Source organism: Peromyscus eremicus, chromosome 12, assembly GCF_949786415.1.
Source record: "Peromyscus eremicus chromosome 12, PerEre_H2_v1, whole genome shotgun sequence".
NCBI lineage: Eukaryota > Metazoa > Chordata > Mammalia > Rodentia > Cricetidae > Peromyscus > Peromyscus eremicus.
Window position 1 is genome coordinate 3,730,448 of NC_081428.1, and position 26,163 is coordinate 3,756,610.

The 26,163-nt window shown below is 41.1% G+C and overlaps 1 protein-coding gene across 2 annotated transcripts in view; it reads right to left on the reverse strand.

The window, feature by feature from the left end:
* Dyrk1a (dual specificity tyrosine phosphorylation regulated kinase 1A) overlaps positions 1-26,163 on the reverse strand; it is a 135,198-nt gene that overhangs the window by 21,575 nt on the left and 87,460 nt on the right. Inside the window, exons 3-7 of one of the 2 annotated variants that reach the window (XM_059276794.1) lie at positions 15,275-15,471; positions 11,902-11,994; positions 9,763-9,951; positions 6,681-6,828; positions 2,025-2,311 (exon numbers count right to left, since the gene is read on the reverse strand). In XM_059276794.1, coding sequence (XP_059132777.1) covers positions 2,025-2,311; positions 6,681-6,828; positions 9,763-9,951; positions 11,902-11,994; positions 15,275-15,471 — 914 coding nt within the window. Of the gene's footprint in view, positions 1-2,024; positions 2,312-6,680; positions 6,829-9,762; positions 9,952-11,901; positions 12,022-15,274; positions 15,472-26,163 lie in introns of both variants that reach the window. The other variant, XM_059276793.1, reaches the window with a different exon arrangement.

The window sequence follows — 26,163 nt, forward strand, 5'->3', positions numbered from 1 at the left end:
AGAAAAGCTCAACATTACACCATGAACATAGTTAAATAACTAAACATTTCAAAGGAATAACCAAACAAAAAGTTGGTTAAGAATTCAGACCCTTTCATGTAATGCAGTCCTATATCAATAGGAAACCAAGTTAATTACCCTGCTCTCAGGCAGTTGTATAGCATGGGTTAGGACTTGGATTTGATCCCTAGCAAATTCTGAGATCGCAAATACTCCAGTCCCAAATATTTTGGACATGAGGTATTCAAACGTTTCTGAGTGTTGCCAGGTCAAGGAAGCCATCCTCCTGACTACTTTGGTTAATCAGGTTTTGCACCCAATCACTGAGCGCCCTAGCCCAGGCACACACGCTTGCCCTCCAGCCACCTTCTGAGTCTGATCAATACAGTACAGCCATGGGCAGGGCCATACACAAACACTTGCAAGTATTTCCCATGTAACACCAGTACACTTTAGCACTTCAACATTCAATGGCCTAAGGGGTAAGATACCTCAGTTTGTGCAAACAGAAATAACACTGCTTGATATGATGACACAACATAGGACTGAGTTTAAATCAAAAGGAAAATTCCTAAGTGAAAAAAAATCGACTGAAATTATTCTCACAGTGGACATGTGTTTCCATTCACAATATATTTTACTCCGATAACCAGGAATAACTCTAGGCTTTTCAACAGTATTTCAGGCTGTACATTTTGCTTCCTAATCCAATTAAGGAAATATTTCTACAATTATATAGCTTTTCTACTATAAGATAATTGCAGAAATGACTAAAGATAAGCCTGCTACTTAAAGCCTAGATAAAAGCTGGACAAGATGGGAATCCCACAAGCTTGAAAAACAAAGAATGGGGATGCTGATATAAAAATAGTAACATTTGGATGTTAGATTTAAGAAGTTTCAATAACTTTCTGTAAATAACCTTGACCTCTTGAGAAGGAACCCTGTAACTTCTATGTGCGTGTGAAATACACCATTAGCACAGACGCCATGATGCTACAAACTGCAGTAGGAAATCTGCTTTCCTCAACCAGCTCATTTCATTTTTGTTTTTGTTTTTTGAGACGGGCTGTCCTGGGACACACACACACACACACACACACACACACACATGCTCTCTCTCTCCCCACCTCCCCCTCTCTCCCTCTCCTCCCTCCCTCTCCACACTCTAGTCTTGAACTCAGGATCGGCCTGGCTCTGCCTCCCAAGTGGTGGAATTAAAGGCATGCACCCCCAACAAAACCAGCTAAATTAAACCACAGTAGACATGTCTGGGGTTTTGTTTGTTTGTTTGTTGTTTTTTCAAGACAGGGTTTCTCTGTGTAGTTTTTGTGCCTGTCCTGGATCTCTCTCTTTAGACCAGGCTGGCCTCTGACTCACAGAGATCCTCCTGGCTCTGCCTCCCGAGTGCTGGGATTAAAGGTGTGCGCCACCACTGCCTGGCCAGACATGTCTGTTTTTAACAGTGTGAAGAAAACCAGTTCTGATGTCTCGAATCTGCATCAACTCAAACGTAGTGGGAGAAGGAAAGATTTAAACATGTGTATCAGAACAAGCACATCCACCACCTGTGCTGTTTCTACACAGTACCATGATTACCAAAACACCGTATCTGTGTGCACTCCTCAGTTTTAAGAAACATTATTTATCTTGATAACGTAGAGAAATAATTTTTAGTCAAGAACCTAGTTCAAGTTAGAAATACCCAAACTTATACTAAAGGCTCCACTTACAAGCTATAAATCACCTAATATTTAATTCTTTTATCTTTTACTCTTTCTGAAAATTGCTAGCATTAAAACAATTTTAAATGTTCACTTAAAAAATCATTATCTTCCAATTCAAGTATTACAATCTGGATTTTAAAAGAGGATGTAAAACATGTGCTACATGTTCAAGATAAATAGCCACCCTCTAACTGCCTCCAAACTGTAAATACACTGTTTAAAAGATGTTTTACATAGCTAACTATACTGTTCTACCTAATTCTATTGCTAACTCACAAGTCCCAAAGTAATACTTACCCTCTGCCCCAACTGACAAGAGCTGCCAAAATCGACGATCTTGATTGCACTTCGTTTGGGGTTGCACAGGAGGATGTTCTCAGGCTTTAGGTCACAGTGAATGATACTAAGTTCTGGAGTCGCAAGGAAAAGCAGTGCTGTGCACATCTGCTGTGCAAACTTTCGTGTTAGGTTCAAAGAGACCCCTCGGAAGTTGGTGTTCCTCAGCAAATCATACAGATTATAGGACAGCATTTCAAAAACTAAACAAAGATGGTTTCGAAACATAAAGTGGCGTTTCAAATGCACTGAAAGAGAAAAGAAATTTCACTTAAGTTATACGTAATGGTGAGAGGAACATTAGCATAGATTTGTGTTCTCCAACACTCTGCTGTCCAGTGCCGAGCTGAAGGCAAGTAAATCTGGAGATCAGCCCCCAGTAGTAAGAGCCTGCTCTTCCATTTGTTAATAGTATCTATCACTCTTCCAAGTTAGACAAGTACAGTCTACTGGTTTGTGACATTTCATCAGAAAGCCCTCTCCACTGGCTCTGGTCAATGTATAAACCTGTGTTTAACAGTCACTTTCACCAATAACTGGCTAGCAATTTTCTGGCAACTGCCTAAGTACAGCAGTCTATTTGGGGGTGTTAGGTACAGCGAGTGTCTGGACATCATGCAGAGTAAGTTCTTGAGAATCCATGGTCAACATGTTTATTATGTTCAGCAAACTGAGAAAAGAAAGTCTTGTGTAAAACTGCAAGTTTTAGGGAAACTGTGAAGTACATGTCAACCACAGAAAGAAATGACCAGCAGGCCTGTGCCTGGGGACAGTCTAGAAGATGGGAGCGACCGCTGCTGCCCTCTGCAGGGTTCCTAGGAAAGCCCAACTGTGCTTAAGTGCCACCAGCGAGCAGAGCAGACAGTCATCTAGAGCTGCAGCCTTCGCACAAGCATTCTCAAACACATCAGAAAGCATCTGAAGTCAACCGCTACAATCTTAGGCCAACAATGGGAAGGGTTCAAGTTAATTCTTTACTATGGTCTTGTAGGATCACAAAAATATCTTTCTCTACAGATCTCTCCAGAAAAATATGACAGTATTCAAAGTCCCATTGTGTGAGAAACACACACAGTTCTGGACTGACTGTCTTGAGAAGTACACATCTATAATTATTTTTAGGTCATTCATGATCTAAGTGATCTAGTTAGAAATAACCACACAAGAAGTATTCTATGTGGTTCACATAGGAATCTACAGCACTCCTTGACACTGCAAAGTAATAAAAATCATCTTTCAAAGCTGCCTAAGGGTGTGTATTACCTATTCTTAGTCACTTCACAATTCCTAGGTTTAAAATTAAAAACAGCCCCTTGACACCTCCCAGACATGGGCCCCGTAGGGATTTTCATCTCCTGATTAAGCAGTAGTCACAAAAGGAATGCAAAAAAAATTCTGAAGTCAAAAAAAATCTCAATGTGAATGTGAAAGTCTGCTCAAGAAGCTGTGCAACCAGAATGCTCTTCCAATGAAAGATTTCACTTGCTGCTAACCACTTCGTTACTGAGAACCTATGACACACTAGCAGGAAAAACATTAACAAGGAAAACTCAAACACAGATATGTCTGTTCTTTTTTTTTTTTTTACTGGATTCTGAAAGAATGGAGAGTTAGTAAGATTTTCTCCAATATATGAAATGAAAACACTTTTTGTTTTTGTTTTTGTTTTTGTTTTTTGTTTTTTTGTTTTTTTTTCAAGACAAGTTTTCTCTGTGTAGCTTTGGAGCCTGTCCTGGATCTCTCTCTTTAGACCAGGCTGGCCTCTGACTCACAAAGATCCACCTGCCTCTGCCTCCCAAGTGCTGGGATTAAAGGCGTGCGCCACCACCGCCCAGCATGAAAATACTTTTAACCAGACCACTGTCACTAAATATTCCAGAAAAGAAATTACTCTGTGAAGAAGAGAGTAAAAGGGAAGAATGGGGAAAGCCTCATGGATCGCAGTTTAGAGTAAGAAAGAGCGAAACTCTGACACCCTGTGGCATACGGTGACCATAAAAATAAGAATTCACTGTGAACCTCAGACACGAGGAAATGATTCCATATACTTTCATCACAAACGAATGAGGAATGCTTATCCTGGCTTGAACATCATGTAAGGCACACAGACACTGGTAGACAAAAGGGTGCAACTACTTGTGCCAATTAAAACAAGATACACCATACGGCAGGTGTTTTTAAAGTTCAAATGTGAGATCATCAGAGTAAATTATATCCGTCAACTGCCCTAAACTCCCACTGTACCATCAAGAAGAAACCTTGAACCTTAGATTTGAGCAGCTCAGTGGGTCTAAACCTCTGTTGCTGCTGTCATCCACAAGTCCTCAGCTTTGTTCTGAGTCACTGTGGATTTTCCACACGAGGCACAAATACAAGGCACAAGAATAAAGAAGATGATGAGGCATGTCCAGAGATCTCTATAAACTCAGGCATCCCTGGATGCCCCTGGACACTAAATAGAACCCACGTGCAAAGCAGCTTCAGGCAATGTGGTGAGGAAAGGGGCTGTTCCGACAAGGAGAAAAGGTGAAAGGCTGTCACAGGAGGAGGGGCCTCTCGGACGGACGGTCTGAATTACCTGAAGCTCACACTGTAGGAATTCTGGGAGGACTAAGCCCTAACGTACTCTCACGACTTGCTTTAAGATGCCCATTTGAAATCCAGTTTCACCTACGACACTGCATTTCCCATTACAGTATTACTGATAAGCTTCAACGCTGTTACTTCTCCTTGTGCAGATGCTCTGAGTCAAACATTAGGAATGTCCCGTAACTTACTAACAGCAGCTAAACCTTTAAATGGCTACAGAATTTGGGTAAATTGGGCCCTTCAACATTTGCTGTGGAAACAATGGATACCTGGGTGGTGTAGGTTTATTTTTTTATTTCTTTTTCATTTACATTATTTTACTTGGAAATGTTCATATGAGTACAGTGAAACTAAACTTCAGGAACAATGAAAGTCATTAGTTTAGGAATCAACAGATTATTATAAAAGGGAGGCACTGAAATTATTTACATGATGAATACTTCAGATCAGTGGTATGTGACACCATTTCAACTGTGATTTTAGCTCACATACTTTCCAACAATGTTATCATCTCTAAGTAACAAATAATCATTGTCCTGGAGAATTACTATGGTGCCTCTGTATTCGGGAGCAGCATTGGGTCTCCAACTTTGACACCTTTTTTGAATCTCTTCACCCTTTCCTTTCACATCTGACCTCACAGCTAACTCTTGCTCACACATCTGACCCCACAGCTAACTCTTGCTCACACATCTGACCCCCACAGCTAGCTCTTGCTCACACATCTGACCCCACAGCTAACTCTTGCTCACACATCTGACCCCACAGCTAACTCTTGCTCACACATCTGACCCCACAGCTAACTCTTGCTCACACATCTGACCCCCACAGCTAGCTCTTGCTCACACATCTGACCCCACAGCTAACTCTTGCTCACACATCTGACCCCACAGCTAACTCTTGCTCACACATCTGACCCCACAGCTAACTCTTGCTCACACATCTGACCCCCACAGCTAGCTCTTGCTCACACATCTGACCCCACAGCTAACTCTTGCTCACACATCTGACCCCACAGCTAACTCTTGCTCACACATCTGACCCCACAGCTAGCTCTCTGGAGCACAATGCCACCTTTAGTCACAGTTTCAGGGACACTCCCATCAACTCATCCTTTGTCACAGATCAGAAGACACTTCTGTGTGTGTGTGTGTGTGTGTGTGTGTGTGTGTGTGTGTGTGACACATGTGTAGGTGTCTCTGGAGGCTAGAGGAAGACCTCAATCTATCAGAGCTGAGTTCCAAATAGCCTGTGAGCTGCCTAACATGGGTAGTGTAAACTTGGTGGCATGTGTTTCTTGTTAGTGAATAAAACAATGGTGTTTTATGAAGCACTGACATTTTAGATGTGCTTTTAAAAAATATGAAAGCTGTGGGAATGTAGAAATGGCCCAGTGGATGAGAATGAGTATGTTCCAGAAGACCCAAGAGTTTGATTCCCAGCACCCATATCAGGCAGCTTCTACAACTGTCTGTAACTCCAGCTCAAGGGATCAGATGCTTCTAGCCTCTGCAGATCCCTGTATACATGTATGTATGGACATACACAAAAATAAATCTTTTAAAAGTATGAAAGGTGTCATTAGAAGGTATTTGGCTCTAAATTTCCCAATTCTTTGCTCACTGTTTTTGTTTCCTGCAGGAAGATGGTGTAACAATGAGACAAATATTGAGTTTGGGCTTATGCAGCGGGATAGGTCCAGATCCTAGCCATAGCACCCTGAGACCTTGCACACGCTCTATTGAAAGGAATTTTTTCTGTAAGTTAAGGCTGAAGTCATCTTCCTGTGGGACAGCCAGAGGAAAAGCAGTAGAGGAGACAGGGTGAGTATGCCGTGGCACGCACGCTCCCTAGCTACAGTGAGTATAACAGCATTCAATGCTGCTTCACTGGCCGAGTTCCCCTGGGGCGGGCGGGGTGGGAGCTGCGATTCCAGTTCATTAAGAAAGACATGTCAAGCCCACAGCGCACTGTCAAGTCACCGGACACTGAGACAACAACAGCCCGAGCCGTCAGCCCTTCCTTTACCTATGTAGTACTTCATTTCAGTGTCATGCTTGTTCATGAGCTCAAGCAGCCGCACTTCGATCTGGGCTTGATTCAGAAACGCTTTCTTGTTCTTTATGATTTTAATGGCAACCCATTCTTGTTCCACTCGATCGTAGGCTTTTACGACCTACAAAAAAAGACAGGCAACCCTCAGTTTCATTAGTGACAGTGTTACAAGTTTACATTTCTCCATAGTGTCTATCTCCTGAACTCCCATTTCCCTGTACATCCCTCTAAGAACAGCCACTTCCACTCAATGGACCAACACTTTACCACAAGGAGCTAATCCTTCTTTAGAACTGATCTCCTCTTGTGTCCACCGTACAGTAGTTCTAGATGTCCACAGAATGGACAACTTCAACAAAACAAAAACTGTTTTCCTCCTTCAGAAACAATATGACTCCTGACCAATGCTCAGATTTTAATTTTCACTCGTTCTTACTAGAACAAACCTGTGTGTGCATATGTATATATGTACATACATAAATATGTATTTATGTATGTACATATGTGTTTTTAATTAATTATATTTTTAAAAATAAGACAATTTACTCAACTACTGGATGGTTGTTGTTGTTGTTGTTGAGATAGGGTCTCACTGTAAACCCTGGCTGGCCTAGAACTACCTACATAGACTAAGTTGGAGTCAAAGTCACAGATCTTCTTGCCTCTGTCTCTCCTGTTCTGGGATTAAAGGCACACATCACCACTGCCAGCTCAACTATTCTTTTAGTGTAGGAAAACAATGATATAATCCCAAGAATACATAAAAGGTTCTAATACTTCTCAGAAAGTAGACAATTTCCTAATTTTAAATTAGATTCTCATACATAAAAACAATGAAATAAAAGAATGTTTATTTTTAAAAAGTTACCAGTAAAGTATGATAATGGAAACACCATAATCAGAAGATGTTTTAAAATTCTTCGACCCAGACACAAATATTAGACCTATCAACACATTACACATTTGTAATATGATATAAATAGTCTGATAGGTAATGGTTTTAGGTGTATTTGACCACATTCAAAAGGCCTGGAGGTGGAAGAACCTCAAAAGATGCCAATGTGAAGACTGACAGTCTCTGGGTTAGGAAAGACAAGTCTGTTGCACAATCTCAATCAGTCAAGGTCAAACATACTGGAAATAAGTTATGCATGGTTGGAATGAAAACCGAACTCAATTCTCAAAACTGTTGTCCACTGCCTTTTATGTCAGAAGTTACACCTGTAAGCATGTGACCCAAGTAGTTCAATATTCTTTTACTTCGGTGGCAACTATATTTAGGTATAGTGACAGGTCAGTGCCCAGAGTCCCAAGTCTCTAGAACAAAGGTCTTTCACAAGTACCGAGTACCTACTGCCTTAAACAGCTAGCTGCTTAAATGCTAGTGGGGGAAGGAGGGGCGAGGTGGGGGAAGAGACAGAGGTTCGCACTATCCTGATATGCACACTTGGCAGCAAGTTTAAAAGTGCCAATGCACACAATCCAGTCACAAGAGATTCTTACTTAGGCCTACAGTCCATGCTTCCCAAATTTTCAATGTACAGTCAGGACTTATAACCAATGGCTAAAGAGACAAGAAAATTCCCTTACTTGTCAAAGACTCAACAGAAGATTCAGATAAACTGAGTCACACGGACGCTACTCTTGTGGTGAGTGGCAGTCCTAACTGTGACGGCAAACACCACCGTCTTGGCTAGGGGGCCAGCAGACCTGCATAACCAGGTCCACTTTCAGACTGTGCTCCTCTGCTCTCAAGAAGAGCACAGGCGGCCCCAGTGGAGAAGGACACACCGCCAGTGAGACTGAGCAGCACGGCAGGACGCCCGCCATGGCGGAGGCACAAACTAGCATGCAGGCCCTGCTGGGAGCACATGCCCCAAGGCTGGTGCACTATACAGGGCAGTGACAGCACTCCTCCATTTGTGGGGTGTCTACAGCCTTCATTAAGAGGCAGGCCTCGCTGGGCACTCGGGAGGCAGAGGTGGGAGGATCTCTGCAAGTTCAAGGCCAGCCTGCTCTACAGAGTGAGTTTCAGGACAGCCAAGGCTACACAGAGAAACCCTGCCTCAACAAACAAACAGACAGACAGACAGACAGACAAAGGTAAGCCTCAACAATGCTTCATTAAACGCTTTACAGAAAAGCCACAACTATTTGTGACACACAAGAAAAGATCCATAAAGAGAGATTACTAAAAAATACTATGGAAGCCTTGACTTAGGAAGAAAGGGAGCAGACAGACATACGAGTGCAAGAAGTGGCAGACAGCTGCCACCTCAGCGCTTAGGATGCTGGTGCAGGAAATGAGTTCAAAGACAGCAACAGTGAGGAGGGAGGGAGCACTCCTGGATAAGCATGCTGCAGCTAGGTGTTTAGATGGGGACACAAGAACTGTAGGTGCAGAGAAGGGTAAGAATGAAGAAAAGGCCAGGGCCACTGTAGTCACCACAAACAGAGAGTTTGCACTATCGGCTGCAGGATGGAAGAAAAAGGAATTCTGAAGCCTGTGTGCCTGCGTACAACCTGATGCAGTTAGATCGGCTGGTATAAACCCAGAGCACAGTTCCTGCCTCAGGAAAAGGAAGAGTGCTGGCTGTGGCGCCTCAGGAGTCTGAGCAGCCAAGACATCTAACTCTAACCAACAGTGAAGGGGGACCAGACTCAGCCAGGCAACAGAGGGAATACTAGCTGTTTGCAATTAAAATTAATCACTACAGTCACTAGCAAAAAGTAAACAGTCAGCAGCAAAACAAACATTTAGAAAAATAAAAGGTTTTTTTTATGGCTGGAGAATTATGATCATCTAAGTATTTAAATATATATTGTTCACATCAACTTATTAATATCAAAAGTGCATTACTAAGGATATGCTATCATGATTAAATAGAAGTTTTTTGTTTTTTTTTTTTTTGTTTTTGTTTTTTTTTTTTCCTGGAGCTGAGGACCGAACCCAGGGCCTTGTGCTTGCTAGGCAAGTGCTCTACCACTGAGCTAAATCCCCAACCCCTAAATAGAAGTTTTAATTAATGAAATTCAGCATTCTCCATTAAATTACCTGTCCAAATGAACCTTTGCCTATCAAGGAGTCAATTTCATAACGATCCATCCATTTTTCTCCGTTTTTTACAATATAATCATAGTTATCATCATCATAACCATCGTTGTAAACCTTCCGCTCCTTCTTGTGACTGGAATCGTCTCCCTGGCCTTGTTGGTGTCTTCGCTTCTTTTTTGCATAGTAAACCTGAAATGAATATACACAAGGTTAACTGTGACTTAAGTCACTATTGATCAGAATATTAAAAGTATACTCCCAACAAATCAGTATAAAACTGATGAACAACTTTTTTAATAAAAACGCAAAACAAAGATATTCTGCAGTTGACATCTGAATGCAAAAGTATAACCAATGGGGGGGGGGGGTCCCATAATGAAATTCAATGCTGAACTGCAGATACGTTTTATAAATAAGAGGTACTAAGTGACTGGTCTAAACTATCCCATCAACAAAGGATCAAAGTCCTTCACTTACACTTTTGTTAATGCACAGCATAATTTCTATACAGTAAGATTACACAGATCTTAGAAACACAATGAGAAACCCCAAACAAAAGGAGTAACATTTTTATTCCCTTCAAGTTCAAGGTCTTTCATGCCTTCTTCTCCAGTTAATAATAATTTGGTATTTAATCTTAAAGCAAAAGGTTTTTAAAATTAAAGTTTTGAATACCAATGAATTGATGTTTTACTACAGCCATCCAATTTCTATGTCCAGAATAATCTAATGACCGACGAAAGCCAAACCCATTCTGTCCACATACCTCCTTGCCAATCCCTTTAGCCTTTGTGGTCAATCACAAACCAAGTTATTTTTCTTAAACCTGAGTTTCTTACAGCTTAGTTTTTAAAGCTACTGGAATGACAACAATAATATCCTAAGAAATTGGTACCTTGATACACTGTGACAAGACATCTGATAAATGAGCATCAACAAAGATGCTATTAACAACAGTTTAACCGGGGTCTGATAACAATTCATCACGTTAACAAACTGACATTGACACGCTGTGAGAAACAATGTCTCAGATATTTCCAGAAAATCACAAGGTATAATAAACAAATGTGGACAGAATCTACCTCAGAAACGCTCACTGAGGCTTTCTAATTTTATCTTGACACAGTGCTGAAGCACTAAATGGTATGGACCTGCTGTAACATTTCTATACACCTAAGAACACCTCTTTGTCAAAGCTGCTCCAGAGCCTGCAGAAGATAAACCTTCAGTGAGAAAAGGCTCCGGTGGGGAAGCATGGCTCTTCTACACCTTTCTAGAAATCTCTCACTGAACAATGAGTTATAAAACTAGAGTTGAGGCCAGAAGCAAATGGCAATCAAGGAGAAAAGGTCCAAACACCAGAAAACAATTTTTAGTGGCAACAAGCCAAGTTACAAGAGAAATAATTCAACGTGCTTTTTTCTTTAATCCTGTTTTTCAATGAAAGTTTTTGAATATCTTACCATGGAAAGACACAGATTAAAAAACACACATAGCCCTGTAATCTCAGCATTCAGCAGGTGGGGACAGGAGGACTGTTGCAAGTTCAAGACCAGCCGAGGCTACAGAGTGAGATCCTGTCTCAAAAAATGAATGGATGGATGGACAATTTTTGGAGGGAATGTAAAAGACATGACAGAAATATAATTAGTTCAAATAAAGCAGGTCCTTTTAACTTAACAGTCAATGTATCTCACATGAAGTCCTAGTATCAGGACTAAAGCAGAAATATATACAAATACAGAAATACATACAAATAAACACACACAGATGTGCATCTCATACATAGTGTATATTATATATATGAAAATTTAAGCAAAAGTCTTCCGCCTACAAGCTTTTTATAGTTATTTGGTCTCCTCTCTAGATCTGAGAAAAGCTAGAAAAATAACTATATATATATATATATTTTTTTTTTAAATATACTTTGGAAAGGAGGAAGTCATCTAGTGTTCTCATCTGCAGTCTTTGTTAATACATTTTCTATAGTTGTAATTATGCTATCTATAAATCACTAACTTACAATTCATTACAATTATTAGAAATAAAACCACATTTAGATGTCTAAGAGGCAACAAAACACTTGTCCCTTGTTCTACTGAAAATGTAGATGATACCATAGCAAATCAATACTCTTACCTCATTAATATGCTTATATGTTTTGATCAAGTCGACAGAAAGTTTTCTCAAAGGAGCAGTTGCTGGATCACGAAAGGTTTGGGGCATCCGCCTCTGTAACATGACAATGTCAGGCATCACCTTCAATAGACAGAAAGACTAGCAGTTTAACTACACTGCTGCTGTGTAACGCCCTCTACCATAACCTCGTCACGTTCTCTCTACTATAACCTAGGAAAGACCCTTCTACTACAGCCTAGTCAAGTTCCCTCTACCATAACCTAGTCAGTCAAGTCCCTTCTAGCATAACCTAGTCAAGCCTCTTCCAAAAAAGAAGAAAACTTTTATTAGACTCCACACTCTCAAAGTTATTTCTTTTATCTGGATCCTAAGGGAAACAACTTCTGGAGCAAATAAACAAAGTGAACAGATAATATGCCTGACAGTGGAATTATAGGTACATCCATGGTGCTGGAGACATATGTGATGCTGTCCCACATGCCTTCTCTACTAGACATTTAGTCCAATGACAATTTCTTTTGAATTATTTCTAAAGCCTGACTGGTTTACAACAGGCAGATAAAAACACACCTAGGCCCTGAACCAGCCTACAGCTTCTAAAATCAGGTGACTACAAAAAGCCAGTGCTGGATGCTGATGAAGTATGGCTCTAACATCCCCAGACTCTACCCTTCTAATAAGTATCTGTCCCTGTTATAGAAGAAGACCAAAATCTACACAAGCATGACAATGTCATGGAGTCCTACAAGCACCGTTCTGCCACCAGGTGCCATGCCTCAATGAAGGAGTTCCTAAAAGGGCTTCCTGAAGTCAAGAGACTCAAATTCAATGACACTGCGCACCTACAATAATGACCACCAGACCATTCTTATGCCACTGCTCAGCTCTTGGAGACCTTTACAGCACTCAAGTTTTGGAGACCAGAAGACCACGACAAAGCTTTTCTCAAAGGTCAGCAGTTTGAGAGGCTGCTCTCAGAGTGATCAACGAAGCAGAGGGAACAACATTTTCACCACATCCAGGGCATGGTGGACTGCAAGAGCACCAAGAGACGCCTTGCGAGCTGGACTAGCCCAGAGACCAGGGCTCCTCGGTCACACTCGTCTGCGCTCACACTTATGTGATGCTCATTTCTTAACTATTTTCCAAATAGAAGCTTTTATATTTATAATCAACACATTCATGAGGAAAACCAATGACTCGACATAAAATCTAAGCTCCTTTCAAAGCACTTGCGCACTGAGTTCCACTTAAAAGACATTGATAAAGTGATAATAAGAAGCAATGAAAATCACATTATGAAATTTATACAAGATAATAGCTAGAAAATACTTAAGAGGGTCTCAAATAAGGTCCCAGTTCTACATTCAATAACCTCTCAGACACGAGGTGTCCCTGTGTTTTTAACTTAAGTCCTCTAAGCAGATCTAGTGCTAATGCTATGAGCCCGCCATCTACTCCTTGGCAAACGACACCCCGTCAGTCCTAAGGAAGACACCTTCTTCTAAAGACTGCCTTATTAGACTGAGAAACTTGTCGACTTTGAAATACTTCACTATCACTTCATAGTCTTGTCTGTTTGTAGCCCTGGCTATCTTAGAACTCACTATGTAGACAAGGCTAGACTCATACTCAAGAGATCTGTTTGCCTCTATCTCTCTCCCAAGTGCTGGCGGTAAAAATGTGCGCCACCACACCTGCCTCTATTTAGTAGTCTTTTTACATCACATAAACCTTTAAAAACATTTATGTCTTAAATCAGAAATATTAAGCAAAATATCATTTAAATGAATTAAAGACAAGATACTAGCTGAACACAAAAATACTCAGCTGGGCGATGGTGGCGCACGCCTTTAATCCCAACACTCAGGAGGTAGAGTGAGTTTGAGGCCAGCCTGGTCTACAGAGCAAGATCCAGGACAGGCACCAAAACTACACAGAGAAACCCTGTCTCGAAAAACTAAAAAAAAAAAAAAACTAAAAAAAAAAAAAAAAAAAAAAAAAAAACTAAAAAAAAAAAAAAAAAAAAAAAAAAAAGATACTCTGCTAACTAAATTATCAACTAACATGACATAAATTATCTTAAAGGATTTTTTTTCCTGGCTCTCTGTAAATAGCAGCTATTATAAATCCAAGAGCTCTCTATCTAAAGGAAGCAAGCAGAGCTGGACTCAGAAGTCTATCACCACTCACACACACAGAGAACTCAGAAGTGGAAACTACTCTCTTTAGCTGGAAAGCACATGAGTCAATATCCATGTGACAGTCGCTGCTGTGACACAGACAGGAGAGTAACCCTGAGAACACTGTGTCTCCAGCACACTATAAGTGGACCTGCTCCACTCGCTCTCTGCTTCCCCCTGGTACATGATCAAGAGCTTTCTAAACCTGAACATTCTGACGAACTGCTTCAATTCTCAAACATGGACCTAACTTCTAAATCAACTGACTCAATGAAACAGATTCTAAGTCACAATGCTGCTGTTCACATACTCTATCTACACTTTGCTAATGTATTGCGAGAAGCCTCGCAAAGGACGCCTATAACATAAGACACTCAACCATAGCTAACTACTCATTAAATCCACACACATTACTCAACCAGAGAAAGCATATTTTACTCAAGTAATCCAGTATAAGAAATACTTGTCATTCCTCACTTACTACACTACAAGATCTGAATAAAGCAATGGCTAACTAAAATCCTAAATCCATTAACAGCAGTCACGTTCCTGACTCACCACATTAAGAAAATAAATTTTACCTCACAACCACAGCCAGTGAGAAGATTCCCTCAAAACAGTAATTAATGTAGGGCACAGCTAATTCAAACATTTAGGATATACCCATATGTATACATACAATGTGCTCATTGAGAGATTTCAACATTCTTTTTATAGCCTCAAATTTATGAGAAATTGCTGGATCTGTGGTCTGAATATTAGAACAGCATTCTTAATATTCCCACATCCTTTGAGTGTTAAGGATTTTTGTCTATAATTTTATAAATGTAAATAAAAGTGCTTTTTAGCATAAATTTGTTGTAATTGATTCTCAGTTTCCTATGCCTTTCTTATTTAATTTACGTTTTTAATTTTCTTTAAATTTTAAATACTCTTCTTTAGAAATACTTTCCCCTTCTTTGTTCCAGAATGAGAAGTTGTGGCTGTTTATGAGTATCTTTCAATACTCATGTTAAAGTGGTGGGGAGAACCAACACACTTAAACACAAACCGCTGCACGCCACGCTTTGTTTACCAAGGCTTCCATTTAACAGGTAAAACTGAACGGCACTCTGCCATTGTACTGGTCTAGTGTTTTCAAAGGGATAAGCTATAATTTCAACATCATCTCTGATAACTGATGAAATTACCTGGTTAGTTAGAGGTTGCTGAATCTGGTCAGAATACGATAAGGCAGAAACCTGCTGGTCACTTAGATTTGGCTGGCGACGGTCACTGTACTGGTGTGAATGGGGCATCTGTCCAGCCATCTGAAGGCCAGCAGCATGGAATGAAAATGACGGTGCAAGCCGAACAGATGAAGGTTTGCATGCTGAAGTCTCTCCTCCTGGAACAGACGAGCGAAGGGTTAAAAGTAGTCACATCCTGATGTGCGTGTCACTTGATGTATCTCAGACACTAAATTAGTACTTTAGGACAGCCAATATTATTAAAAACCTTTGTAACAACCAACAGGCGTAGTTGTTCAACGTAATAGTTACATGTTAAATATGGTATAAAACACAGAATAAAATTAATATAAATTTCTTTTGAGAAAATCCCTTTAAAAGTTTTTTTATATATAATGAACAATTAACAACTTTAAAATATTACATTTATTTGTTTACTTTTTAAATTTTTTTTTTGAGTTTGTGTGCATGAGCTCACACATGCCATGCCATAGCGCACACGTGAAGGGCAGAGTGCAATCTGCAGGAGTCAGTTTCTCTCCTTGTACCATGTGAGTCCTGGGGGTCAAACTCAGGTCATCAGATTTGGCAACAAATGTCTTCCTCTGCTGAGTCATCTCACTGGTCCAAAAGTAACAACTTTTAAATCTGATTTTCCCTATGAAACTCTTAACACTTAAGAACCAACCCTATGGTGTGAATTCTTGAGAAGGGCCTTGCTGCCCACAGACACATCTGAAAGCAAAGCTAGCAATGGGCGCCCCTGGCTAGTGAAAGAGCTCCAGGGACGCTCTCCACTGACGGCGGTAACCAGGAGCTGAGCAAACATATTCAAACACCTAACTCAACTTAATTTGAGGATGCTAGATACCCCTAGACGTTCCTAACACTGCCCTAACAAAACTTAGACCTGGCAAGCTCGGACGTGTGTGTGTGTGTGTGTGTGTGTGTGTGTGTGTGTGTGTGTGTGTAATCACGCACAGGTAAGCTGGAACCATGATTATAATACCCACAGCAGAAAAGGAAGATGAACACTGTAGCAGTCCATAGAACTGCTGATGGCCAACAAAAGCTAATACTTTCTTTTAAAAAAAAAAAAGTTTCCTATCTCCAGCCAAACTTGTGATTAGAAAAGGCAGATTTAAAACCCTGGTCAATCAACTCTGGACCTCAAATACCGTGTCTCCTCTTAAACGAATGCCCAACATTCACCAGACCAGACTACCCAGAAAAGGATACTTTCCCTGAAGTTGCCGCTTTAGAGAAATACTACAAGAGCAGAGACTAAGCCAGGCTACACGTCTGAAATCTCAGCTCTACCACACGCCTTGAGTGTCAAGTTTCGTGACGACAGTAACTACCTGACCAGGGCGCTGTGAAGGGTGAGTGCTCAGGGCAACTCTAGGAACTGGGTTGGAAATGGCCAAACAGTGTCAGCCATGACCACACTGTCACACACTCTACCTTTAGTAGGATGACGTAAAAACAACCATGTGGACCGTGCGCAAGCTGGTAAAGCCCAGCACCTCCACCTGAATGCTAACGAAGTCTGCAAACTCAAGAGAACCAGCTCAAGGCCCAGAACTGCAGTCTGTTTCTCCTTTCCTCCACAGCAGAAGCAGCACCACTCTGGAGTCACCACAGAGGGATTCCTTCCATAAGCCACCTCAACGACCAGCCCCAGTCTTGTGGATTCCATGCCTCCAGAACACTCAAATGCAAGATCTTCTCACTTCTACCACCACATCTCATGAACCATCACCAAAGGATTCCTACTGACTGTTTATTCAGCCCGTGTGCACTTCCGCATTTTCAAGGGATGGATGGCTAGAGTGCCCTTTCTAAACGTAGGGCTCAGACCTATCACCTTCCATCGCTGCCTCTGGCCCTGTTCTTAGAGCAGCTTGTGTTTACTGTGGTGCAGCTTCAACTAACCGACAAGTCAGGTGACATCACACCTATGTTCCTTTAAGAGGTAATAGAACTTTTTCATAAACTTTCCATTTTTCAGTCAATTTAATTAAATGGAGAAACTACTCAGTTAAGGAAAATAATTTAACTTCAGGAAATTATCCTAATAACTGACGTGAACAGCAGCCATGTCCATAACAGCAAAAATTCAGAATTCTAATTGTCAAATGAATGGAGGAGGGCTTAATCTATATGCTAAAACGAACATATGGCAACAGAATATAAATAAAATAGAGGTCCTTAAAATATAAAGAGAACTTGACAATAGTAATACAAGACAAATTACTTAACCATTCAGGACCTTAATGTTAAGAAGTCTAAATGAGAAGCCACTGTTCTTATTATCAAAGCTATGGTGTTAATATGCTGCTACACGTCACACCAAAGCCAAAGTCAAGGTTGAGTTCGCTGCTGCTGCTGCTGCTGCTGCTGCTGCTGCTGCTGCTCACATCCCAAACAATACTTCCCAAGAGGTACTGTGCTTTCCAACCATCTTTGACTCTTGTCAAAAAGCTAGTTATGATCTGGATATGCAGATCTAGAATAGAGCTTGAAAGTTAACATCTCAAAAAACTACCAGTTGATGTCAATACTATTTTAAACAGATCTACAAGATAATTAGCCACTTGTGTTATTGGTTTTAAAGAGTTGTACCAGCCTGGCACTCAGGAGGCAGAGTTCAAGACCATCCTAGTCCACACAACAAGTTTCCTGGTCAGCCAAGATTAAAATGTCTATAAATAAATGTGGATGGATAAATAAGTAAATAAATAAATAGGTTGGAATTTGTTCTCTAGTCAATAGCAGTAGCAAATGATGCAAAAATAAGCAATGTCTGACCACACAGTAGACCAGAGGCTCCCAATATACTTACTTTCCCAGTTATTTTTGCTTTGTGTTTTTTAGTTGGTTGGTTTTTCAAGACGGTTTCTCTGTGTAGCCCAGGCTGGCCTCTAACTCAGAGATCTGCCTGCCTGAGCCTCCCAAGTGCTGGGATTAAAGGCATGCCACCAACACCTGGCTGCTTTGGTTCTTAAAGATGGGGGGGGGGGGGGGGAATCTGTGTATGCATTCTGGTGTTTTCCTGTACGTAAGTGTTACATGTTAGGTGGAAAAGCACCTGATACTCTTTTTACAATCTGCCATTGGTTATCAATGAGTGCAGATTCTCTTCTGGGATTTTAAAGTTTTGTGGTGTTGTGTACACAGGGATACTTGACAGGTGTACTTGACATGTTCACATCTACTTTATACTCAATTCTATGTATAAATGTCAGAAATCAGTATGTTCATTTCCTCCCATGATGCCAAGAAATGTAAGATCCACTCATTATTTCTTTCCTACGATAAAACTCTAAAAAGACAAGCTAATGCAAACATTTCTCTCAAACTGACCCTGAATGGAGCAAATTATCATGTATGTGTTCTTCCCAAGGCTTCTACCTTCCATTTACACTCAAATGGTAACTTCACAGTGGGCACAGCTCATCTTTCAGCAGAAATGATAAGATAATGAAGCACTAGGTTGAAGCATACAAAATTGTTGACATTTAGCTTCCTTTGGGGTCTACAGTAACCATTCTGTATGATTTACCCAGTACCTACCATATTACAAATTATCCTTATCCCATTAAACTAACAAGCAACTATAATACTTTAGCCTAAGAGTGTACAACAATACACACCGTCATATCAAATAATACAGTTACCTGATAAACTTGTAACATTGAATTCTTCGCTCCACACTGAAGTTCAGTTCCACAGAGTGCTGTAAGTTACTGAAGCACATATGCAGCATCCTATGTGTACCTCTCCTACCCTTCTCAACTGTGGGGACTGTTTTTAACCACAAAAGCACGTTTTAACTTTCAAAAACCCATTCAAATGCTGTTGCCAAATTAACAGCTTGAAAACTAAGTGTTTCTCAATGTGTTGTAGGCAGAGCTACAGTGGCTGGAGAGCAGGTCCCTAGTGAGAAGCAACACTGGCTACATGGACTAGGCCATCAGCCGACTGCTGGGAGCTGGTATATGATACCCTCAACACTGCAGACCCAAGGAGAGACCAAACTAAAATGCCGGAGGAAGGCCTCAGGAAATGTGACAAGGAGCAAGCGATCCTTGCCTCTGGTACTTGCCTCGTCTCACGGTCACTGGCCTAGAGTACACCACACTCAGCTACCCTGATAGGTAGGTGTCTCTACTACCACTGTGCAGACACAAGACCAGAGACTGCACTGTTCTTTCTATATTAGAGTTTAAAGAGGTATAGCCAACACAAGAACAATACTAAGGAACAGATAAATGAAAATAATTCAAGTTAATCCAAATTAGAGCACCCAAATATGTAAACTCTGAAGCCAGACTCTTAACACGAATCCCTTAAGAAACACCAGGAAAAACCAGGCTTGCACAGAATAAACTTACAAGATTCCCTAACAGCAAGAAAGAAAGTGTCCAAGAGAAAAAAGTTAGAGGAACATGCAGCTGTGTTTTAAAGGATGGCTAGAAACAATGGATTAGGAGAATAATGAATGGAGACCCATGAGTGCATCCTTGATTATTTCACCGTCAGCACCAAGCGCGCACGCCCCCTGCATTCAGGAAGTAGTTTTTCAATGACTGAACCCACCATGAACTGAATCTACTTATAAAGAAACAGGTGAAGGGGAGGGAGAGAGGTGCAGGGAAGATGAAGGAGTCGCTCTACAAGTGAATTTCAGGAGTCAGAAGTAAGCAGCGGCTTCTCGGGCAGGGCACGGCTCTCTCCTGTACAGGAGTCTCCGTCTGTGCTTCACAGCCCAAGCAGGGCAGTGTCACGCTCTACGGTTGCTGGTGTTAGGTAAATCTGTGTTAGCATTAAACCACACATCAACTGCAGCTTTGCTGGATCTCATGATAAGGACTATTTAATAAAAGTGACCTTACACTAAGATATATGAACTGACTTGCAGTGACCAATATATGTTGCTACATGAATCATAACCACATACATAACCATAGACACATGCACATGCAAACATTTTCACCTACTAGACAAAATATTTAGTTGTGCATAGAAACAATGAAATTGCTTATGAGACATAAATAAAAGCCTGTGTTTATTAGTATGAAATATTAATGAAGCCAGGCGGTGGTGGCTCATGCCTTTAATCCCAGCACTCGGGAGGCAGAGGCAGGTGGATCTCTCTGTGAGTTCGAGGCCAGCCTGAGCTAGAGTGCGAGTGCCAGGAAAGGTGCCAGAGCTACAGAGAAACCCTGTCTCGAAATCAGCATATCAAGCTCTTAGTAACAATGAGATATGACACAAGCCTATATCATCTCAGACTTCCATATCTGACCACTTTAAAGTCCCCGCTACCAGACTGCCTCATTCATCACAAATGACTACAGAACTGGCCAAGACATGAAGTAACTGTTTTTCAGACATGTTGGAGACATCTATGATCACTCTGTCATTCTATCTGGAGAAAACTACAGAGCAGTATCAAGTATCAGACTCACATAAAACAGGGCAGCATTGCTGAGCCAGGTGGACAGAGAGAGAATTCGAGACTGGCAGGACTGAGTGGGTCACCCTGGACTCTCATCTTCAGCTAAGCTACACAGTAGAGCCCATGAGGTTAGGCAACAAAATCTATCAGAAAGCTATGAGCTAAACAATTATCAAAGCCTGCATGGTCAGCATGACACTGTATTCCAACCAACAAGAGTGAGTAAACCAACATAAAAAGCCACGGAAACCCAAAAGGCCAGACAAACATGTTTTAGGTTCATGGCTCACCTGGTTCTATCCTAAAATAAAGGCCTTCTTTTTTCTTTTTAATATTTTATTTACTTTTATTTCATTTGCATTGGTATTTTGCCTGCATGTATGTCTGTGTGAGGATGCCAGATCCTGAAGTTAGAGATAGTTGTTAGCTGCCATGTGGGTGCTGGGAATTGAACTCAAGATCTCTGGAAGAGCAGTCAGTACTCTTAACTGCTGAGCCATCTCTCCAGCCCAACGCTTGAGCTTCTTATCACAGACAGAAAGAAAAACAAATCTCAAAGGGTGAAGACACAATTAAATACTCTTCAAGAAGGACAGCAAAATCTAGATGCCCTACAACATAGCACATACACTGTGGCATCAATCAAACCCATCAGGCCAGAAAACGCAGGAACTGCAAGAGGTGTAAACATTCATTATCAAGAAATAGTAAAATTAAAAGACAAAAACTGCTACTGTAAGTAAACAGTGAATCTTATTAGAGAAGTGTAACCTATAAAAGGAACCACATGGAAATTCTACAAATGAAAATTTCAGTCACTTGACCTCATGGCAGACCAGACACTAGAGAAAATCAGTGAACGTAAAATAAATCAATAATAGAAACTCAAGAAATTCAGAAGTACAGAGAGTAATGGGAAAAGCAAGTACAAAGTACTGAAACATCCAGCCAAATCACTGAAACCAACAAAACAATCAGAGGGTTTTACACACACAACACAGGAAAACCACTGACTTAGGAAAACCAATGTGCCATATCGGAAGAAAGGAAATCATCTTCAGACCACCAAAGAAAGGACCTCCTGCCTACACTTCTATCTCCAGTGAAAATATCCTCACAAAAATGCCAGCAAAGTAATTTTTCAGTCAATGAAAGAATTTGTCAACATCAGATCTGCACTCAACAAAAAACTGTTCAGGGAGGTTCATGGAAGGAAAATGGCTGCAGACAGAATCTAAGGTCCACACAGAAAACTTACATACACTGAAAACCACTTCTAAAAGACAACTGTGTGCGCAGAAACAACATATTGTGGCGCTCCTTCCATCTGTAACACTAAATGGATGACAGTCACAGCACAGGGTGAGCAAGGGAAGTAGAAGCAGACGGCGGTGCACGAGTGGTGTGCACCGGAAGCCCAGGACAACAACTGAGTCGGACAGCTGCAAAGACAAGAGTCCCAGAGAACAGTCTTGACACCCGGAGGCTAGCATACAATGTCAACATTTAACTTACTGCATGTTTCACAGGACTTATCTCTGAAGCACTATACTATCCTAAAAGCTACACTACAGAAAAGTTTCTTTAACTTCAGAGCGAAAGGACTTTTCCCTCCCAATCATGAGGTAAGCTAGTTCCTTACTGCTGAAAAGAAGCCAAGAACTTACTTTTTAATAGAACATGGAGTATTAAAATGGTCCCTGAGATATAGCTGCTGGGTGTCATAATTATTTTACTGGCCTAACTCACATGTGCAAATCTGTGTTTTCTCTAATACCCCTCAACTATTTTTAAATACCAAAAACACAAGGCATTCATTTATAGATGCCTGGTATTTATAGACGCCAATAGCATTAAATATTCCCAGTGGAGAAAACAATTTTTTCTGATGGTATCCATACTTCTAAAACATTTAAGAAATAAAACCATCTAAAACTTTTCACCCTTTTTAGGGGTTACCAAACTCCTCTGAGCCCATTAGGAATTTGGGTGGGTGGAGAGTCTTGAGAATCAAAGACAGGTAAATAAAGGTATGTCATGTCTCAGGATAAAGTCTGAGGGGGGAGTAAGCTCTGAAGAGGGACGCTTGATGGAGGAGGAGGATGACATGGGATGACAACCTCCACCTTGCCTGGCAATGGTAGCGCACACCTTTAATCCCAGCAGCTACAGAGGCAGGCGAACCCATTAGTTTGACGCCAACCTGATCTATAGAGTGAGTTTCACTTAAGACAGGGTTACACAGAGGAACCCTGTCTCAAAAACAAACAAAACAACACCAAACAGAATTGCCAATGCTCTCTGTAGGTCTGGTGGCTGCTGCTCTGATGCATTGTTCCAATGTGCTGCTCTGTGCAGGCAGCACCTCTCCTGGCCCTCCTGCCTCGTGGGCCCCGGGGATGACAACAGCCATAGAAGCTCCTAAGTATTCATTGCTTAATAGATAGTAAATTAAAAACCTGAGTGATAGAATCTGCCATTAAGAGATTCAGCAATGCCAGCATAAAATGGAAGACGGTCTATATGCCAACAAGAAGACTGGCCGACAGTTTTTAAATCTTCACAACAAAACTTTCGAGAAACGTAATACTAATGCTTTACTAGAAACATTTCTCATTTAAAAAAACACAGCAGTTGGAAAATGGCTACTTACATAATCATATTTTAAGTTTGAGGCAAATGTAATAAGAAAATAGTTAAACTTTGCAGCAGTGGTTTATGATCTGCAGTGGCTTAACTAAGCACTCAGCCTAAGGCCCCCAAGAAATTAGGGACATTGTTTTTCAAATGTATCTATTTTCTAATTAAGAAGAGCTTACCCACCTTTCAGTGACAAACAGCATGCTCATTTCTGGGAGAAGCCAAGTGTTAGTTCTGTAACTCAGAGCCCTGAAGGAACAGCCCATGGCTCCTCTGGACAAGTGACAGCTGCTGAAGCAGTCCTCTCCCGGCAGAGTCCCAGCACAGAGCACAATGCTGCCCCCATGGAAAAGTCCAGACCAAAACCACACCCCTGAAAATGCCTGACATCTATAACCACTTTTAAGGATCAACAGGGCTTGCAGGATTCTAGATTTCCGGAGAACAGTGGAGGTTGTCCAGCATCATCCAAGTTAATAGTATTGAAAACGAGGCAATAATGGGGTTCCTAATGAAACTGCCTATAGGCTAAACAACATTTACAGCCCAAATTCTCACAAATATTGTAAGGAATTATAGAAAAATTCCTTGCTCTTCAAGCTGATACACTCTACTGGTTATAATCAAATAGTTCTATAAAACAACCTAGTAAAGGACTGTCCTTCAGAGTAGATGGTCAGACAGCTTCTGATACTCTCTGGTCTCTCAACGCGAGAAAAGAGAAGGGATGTCCCTCCCAGCCCTGATTTCTGGACTGTTCTTCATGCTGTCAGGTGCAGTCACCTGAGACAGAATCAAACAGTTGGTGGCACATCAAGTGCTCAAATGTCAGCCCAAGTAACAGAAGGGTGCCCAGGGCAGTGGACAAAAAAAAGCAGCCCTTCCCATTTTCAGTCTGGTGAGGAGGTCTTCACTCTCTTCTAGACCAGAGCCCTGTGTGGAATAGTTAAGGGAAATCCCACACAATCTAGACTGGAGCCCTCCAGCTGCTCATTAAACTGTCCCGGGCCTGCTTTCCATAGCTCAGGTGCCTTTCAAACTTGCAAATTCAGCACGTGTGTAAAGAGGTAAAACAAAACCTCATCCCCCAGGTCCAGCTACTATACAAAATCACTGTGAGCATGAAGGCTCAGAAGCTGGAGCAAGATGACAAAAAGTTAGACTCTCCCATGGGCAACAAGACAACTCATTACCACACTCAATAAAAATTGAGGACTCCCTTGTAACATGCCACGGACAGGAAAACACTATATAATTTGCAGAGGAGACAAAAGATGATCCACGAATAGATTCCAAATTAACTCACTTTATCAAAAATTCCAGTAGCAAATACTGATACACTATAGCTGATACACTATACTGGTTATAATCAAATAATTCTATAAAGCAACCTAGTAAAGGACTGTCCTTCAGAGTAGATGGTAATAGCAAAATGCTATTCTCTAAAAATGTTAATGTTACAATGATGTGCATGTATGCGCGCGTGTGCACACACGCGCACACACACACACACACACACACACACACACACACACACACACACTATACATATAAATTACCTCTCCCCTACACCCTCAGTTTCTCCTCAGACCTGACACCTGTAACTTGGTCAAGGTTTTACAACACATTAATGGGATCTTTCCAGTGATGGGCAAGTACAGAGACACTAAAAAAAAGTTGACTGGTTAGCTGCTTATTCCTCAGCAGAAAAGGATTAAAAACGCAGAGAAAGACAACCAGAACTAAACACAGTAGAAGCCTACCAACCACAGGCTGCCAGACTTTCACCTGTGCCACAACAATGATGTGGAACAAATGCCTGAAGCCGTGACTGAACTCTAGGTAGAGTCTCCGCTTCAAGTCGTCCTCTGCCTCCTAAAGCAAGTTCAGCAAAAGCAGCTAAGAAAAACTTACAAAGAAAGAAAACTTTTCCCTCTCCTATCCCAAGGATAAACAGAGCCATGTACATACTCCTAACCCTTTTTCAGTCCTAGTTAAGCAGCTGTTAAATAAACAAGATATTTTTAAGTCAGTTAAGTACTCATAGCTTAACATTTAAAATTATCCAATGAGGTAATCATTTGGCTTAATGATTTCAACTAAAACACTGTGGATTTACAGAATTTCCATTTCACAACCCATTCAAAAGACAAGGCATTTACCCGAACAAAGACACTTAAAAGTTAATCATGAGTGGCATGTGCCTTTAATCCTAGCACTTGGGAGGCAGAAACAGGTGGATCTCTTTTCAGTTTGAGGTCAGCCTAGTGTACATAGAGTCTGAGGCCAGCTAGGGATACACATTGAGACCCTGTTTTAATAAACAACAAATAAATAAAATAAACCAAATTAATGACAGAATAATGGTTTTAATATTTAAGAATAAAAGCCCCTCATTAGAAAGTCCATTTCTTTTTCTTTTTCTTTTTCTTTTTTTTTTTTTCTTTTTCTTTTTTTTTTTTTTTTTTTTTTGGTTTTTCCAGACACGGTTTCTCTGTGTAGCTTTGCACTTTTCCTGGAACTCACTTGGTAGCCCAGGCTGGCCAGAAATCCACCTGCCTCTGCCTCCCAAGTGCTGGGATTAAAAGAAAGTCTATTTCAGCCGGGCGGTGGTGGCGCACGCCTTTAATCCCAGCACTCGGAAGGCAGAGGCAGGCGGATCTCTGTGAGTTCGAGGCCAGCCTGGGCTACCAAGTGAGTTCCAGGAAAGGCGCAAAGCTACACAGGGAAAGGTGCAAAGCTACAC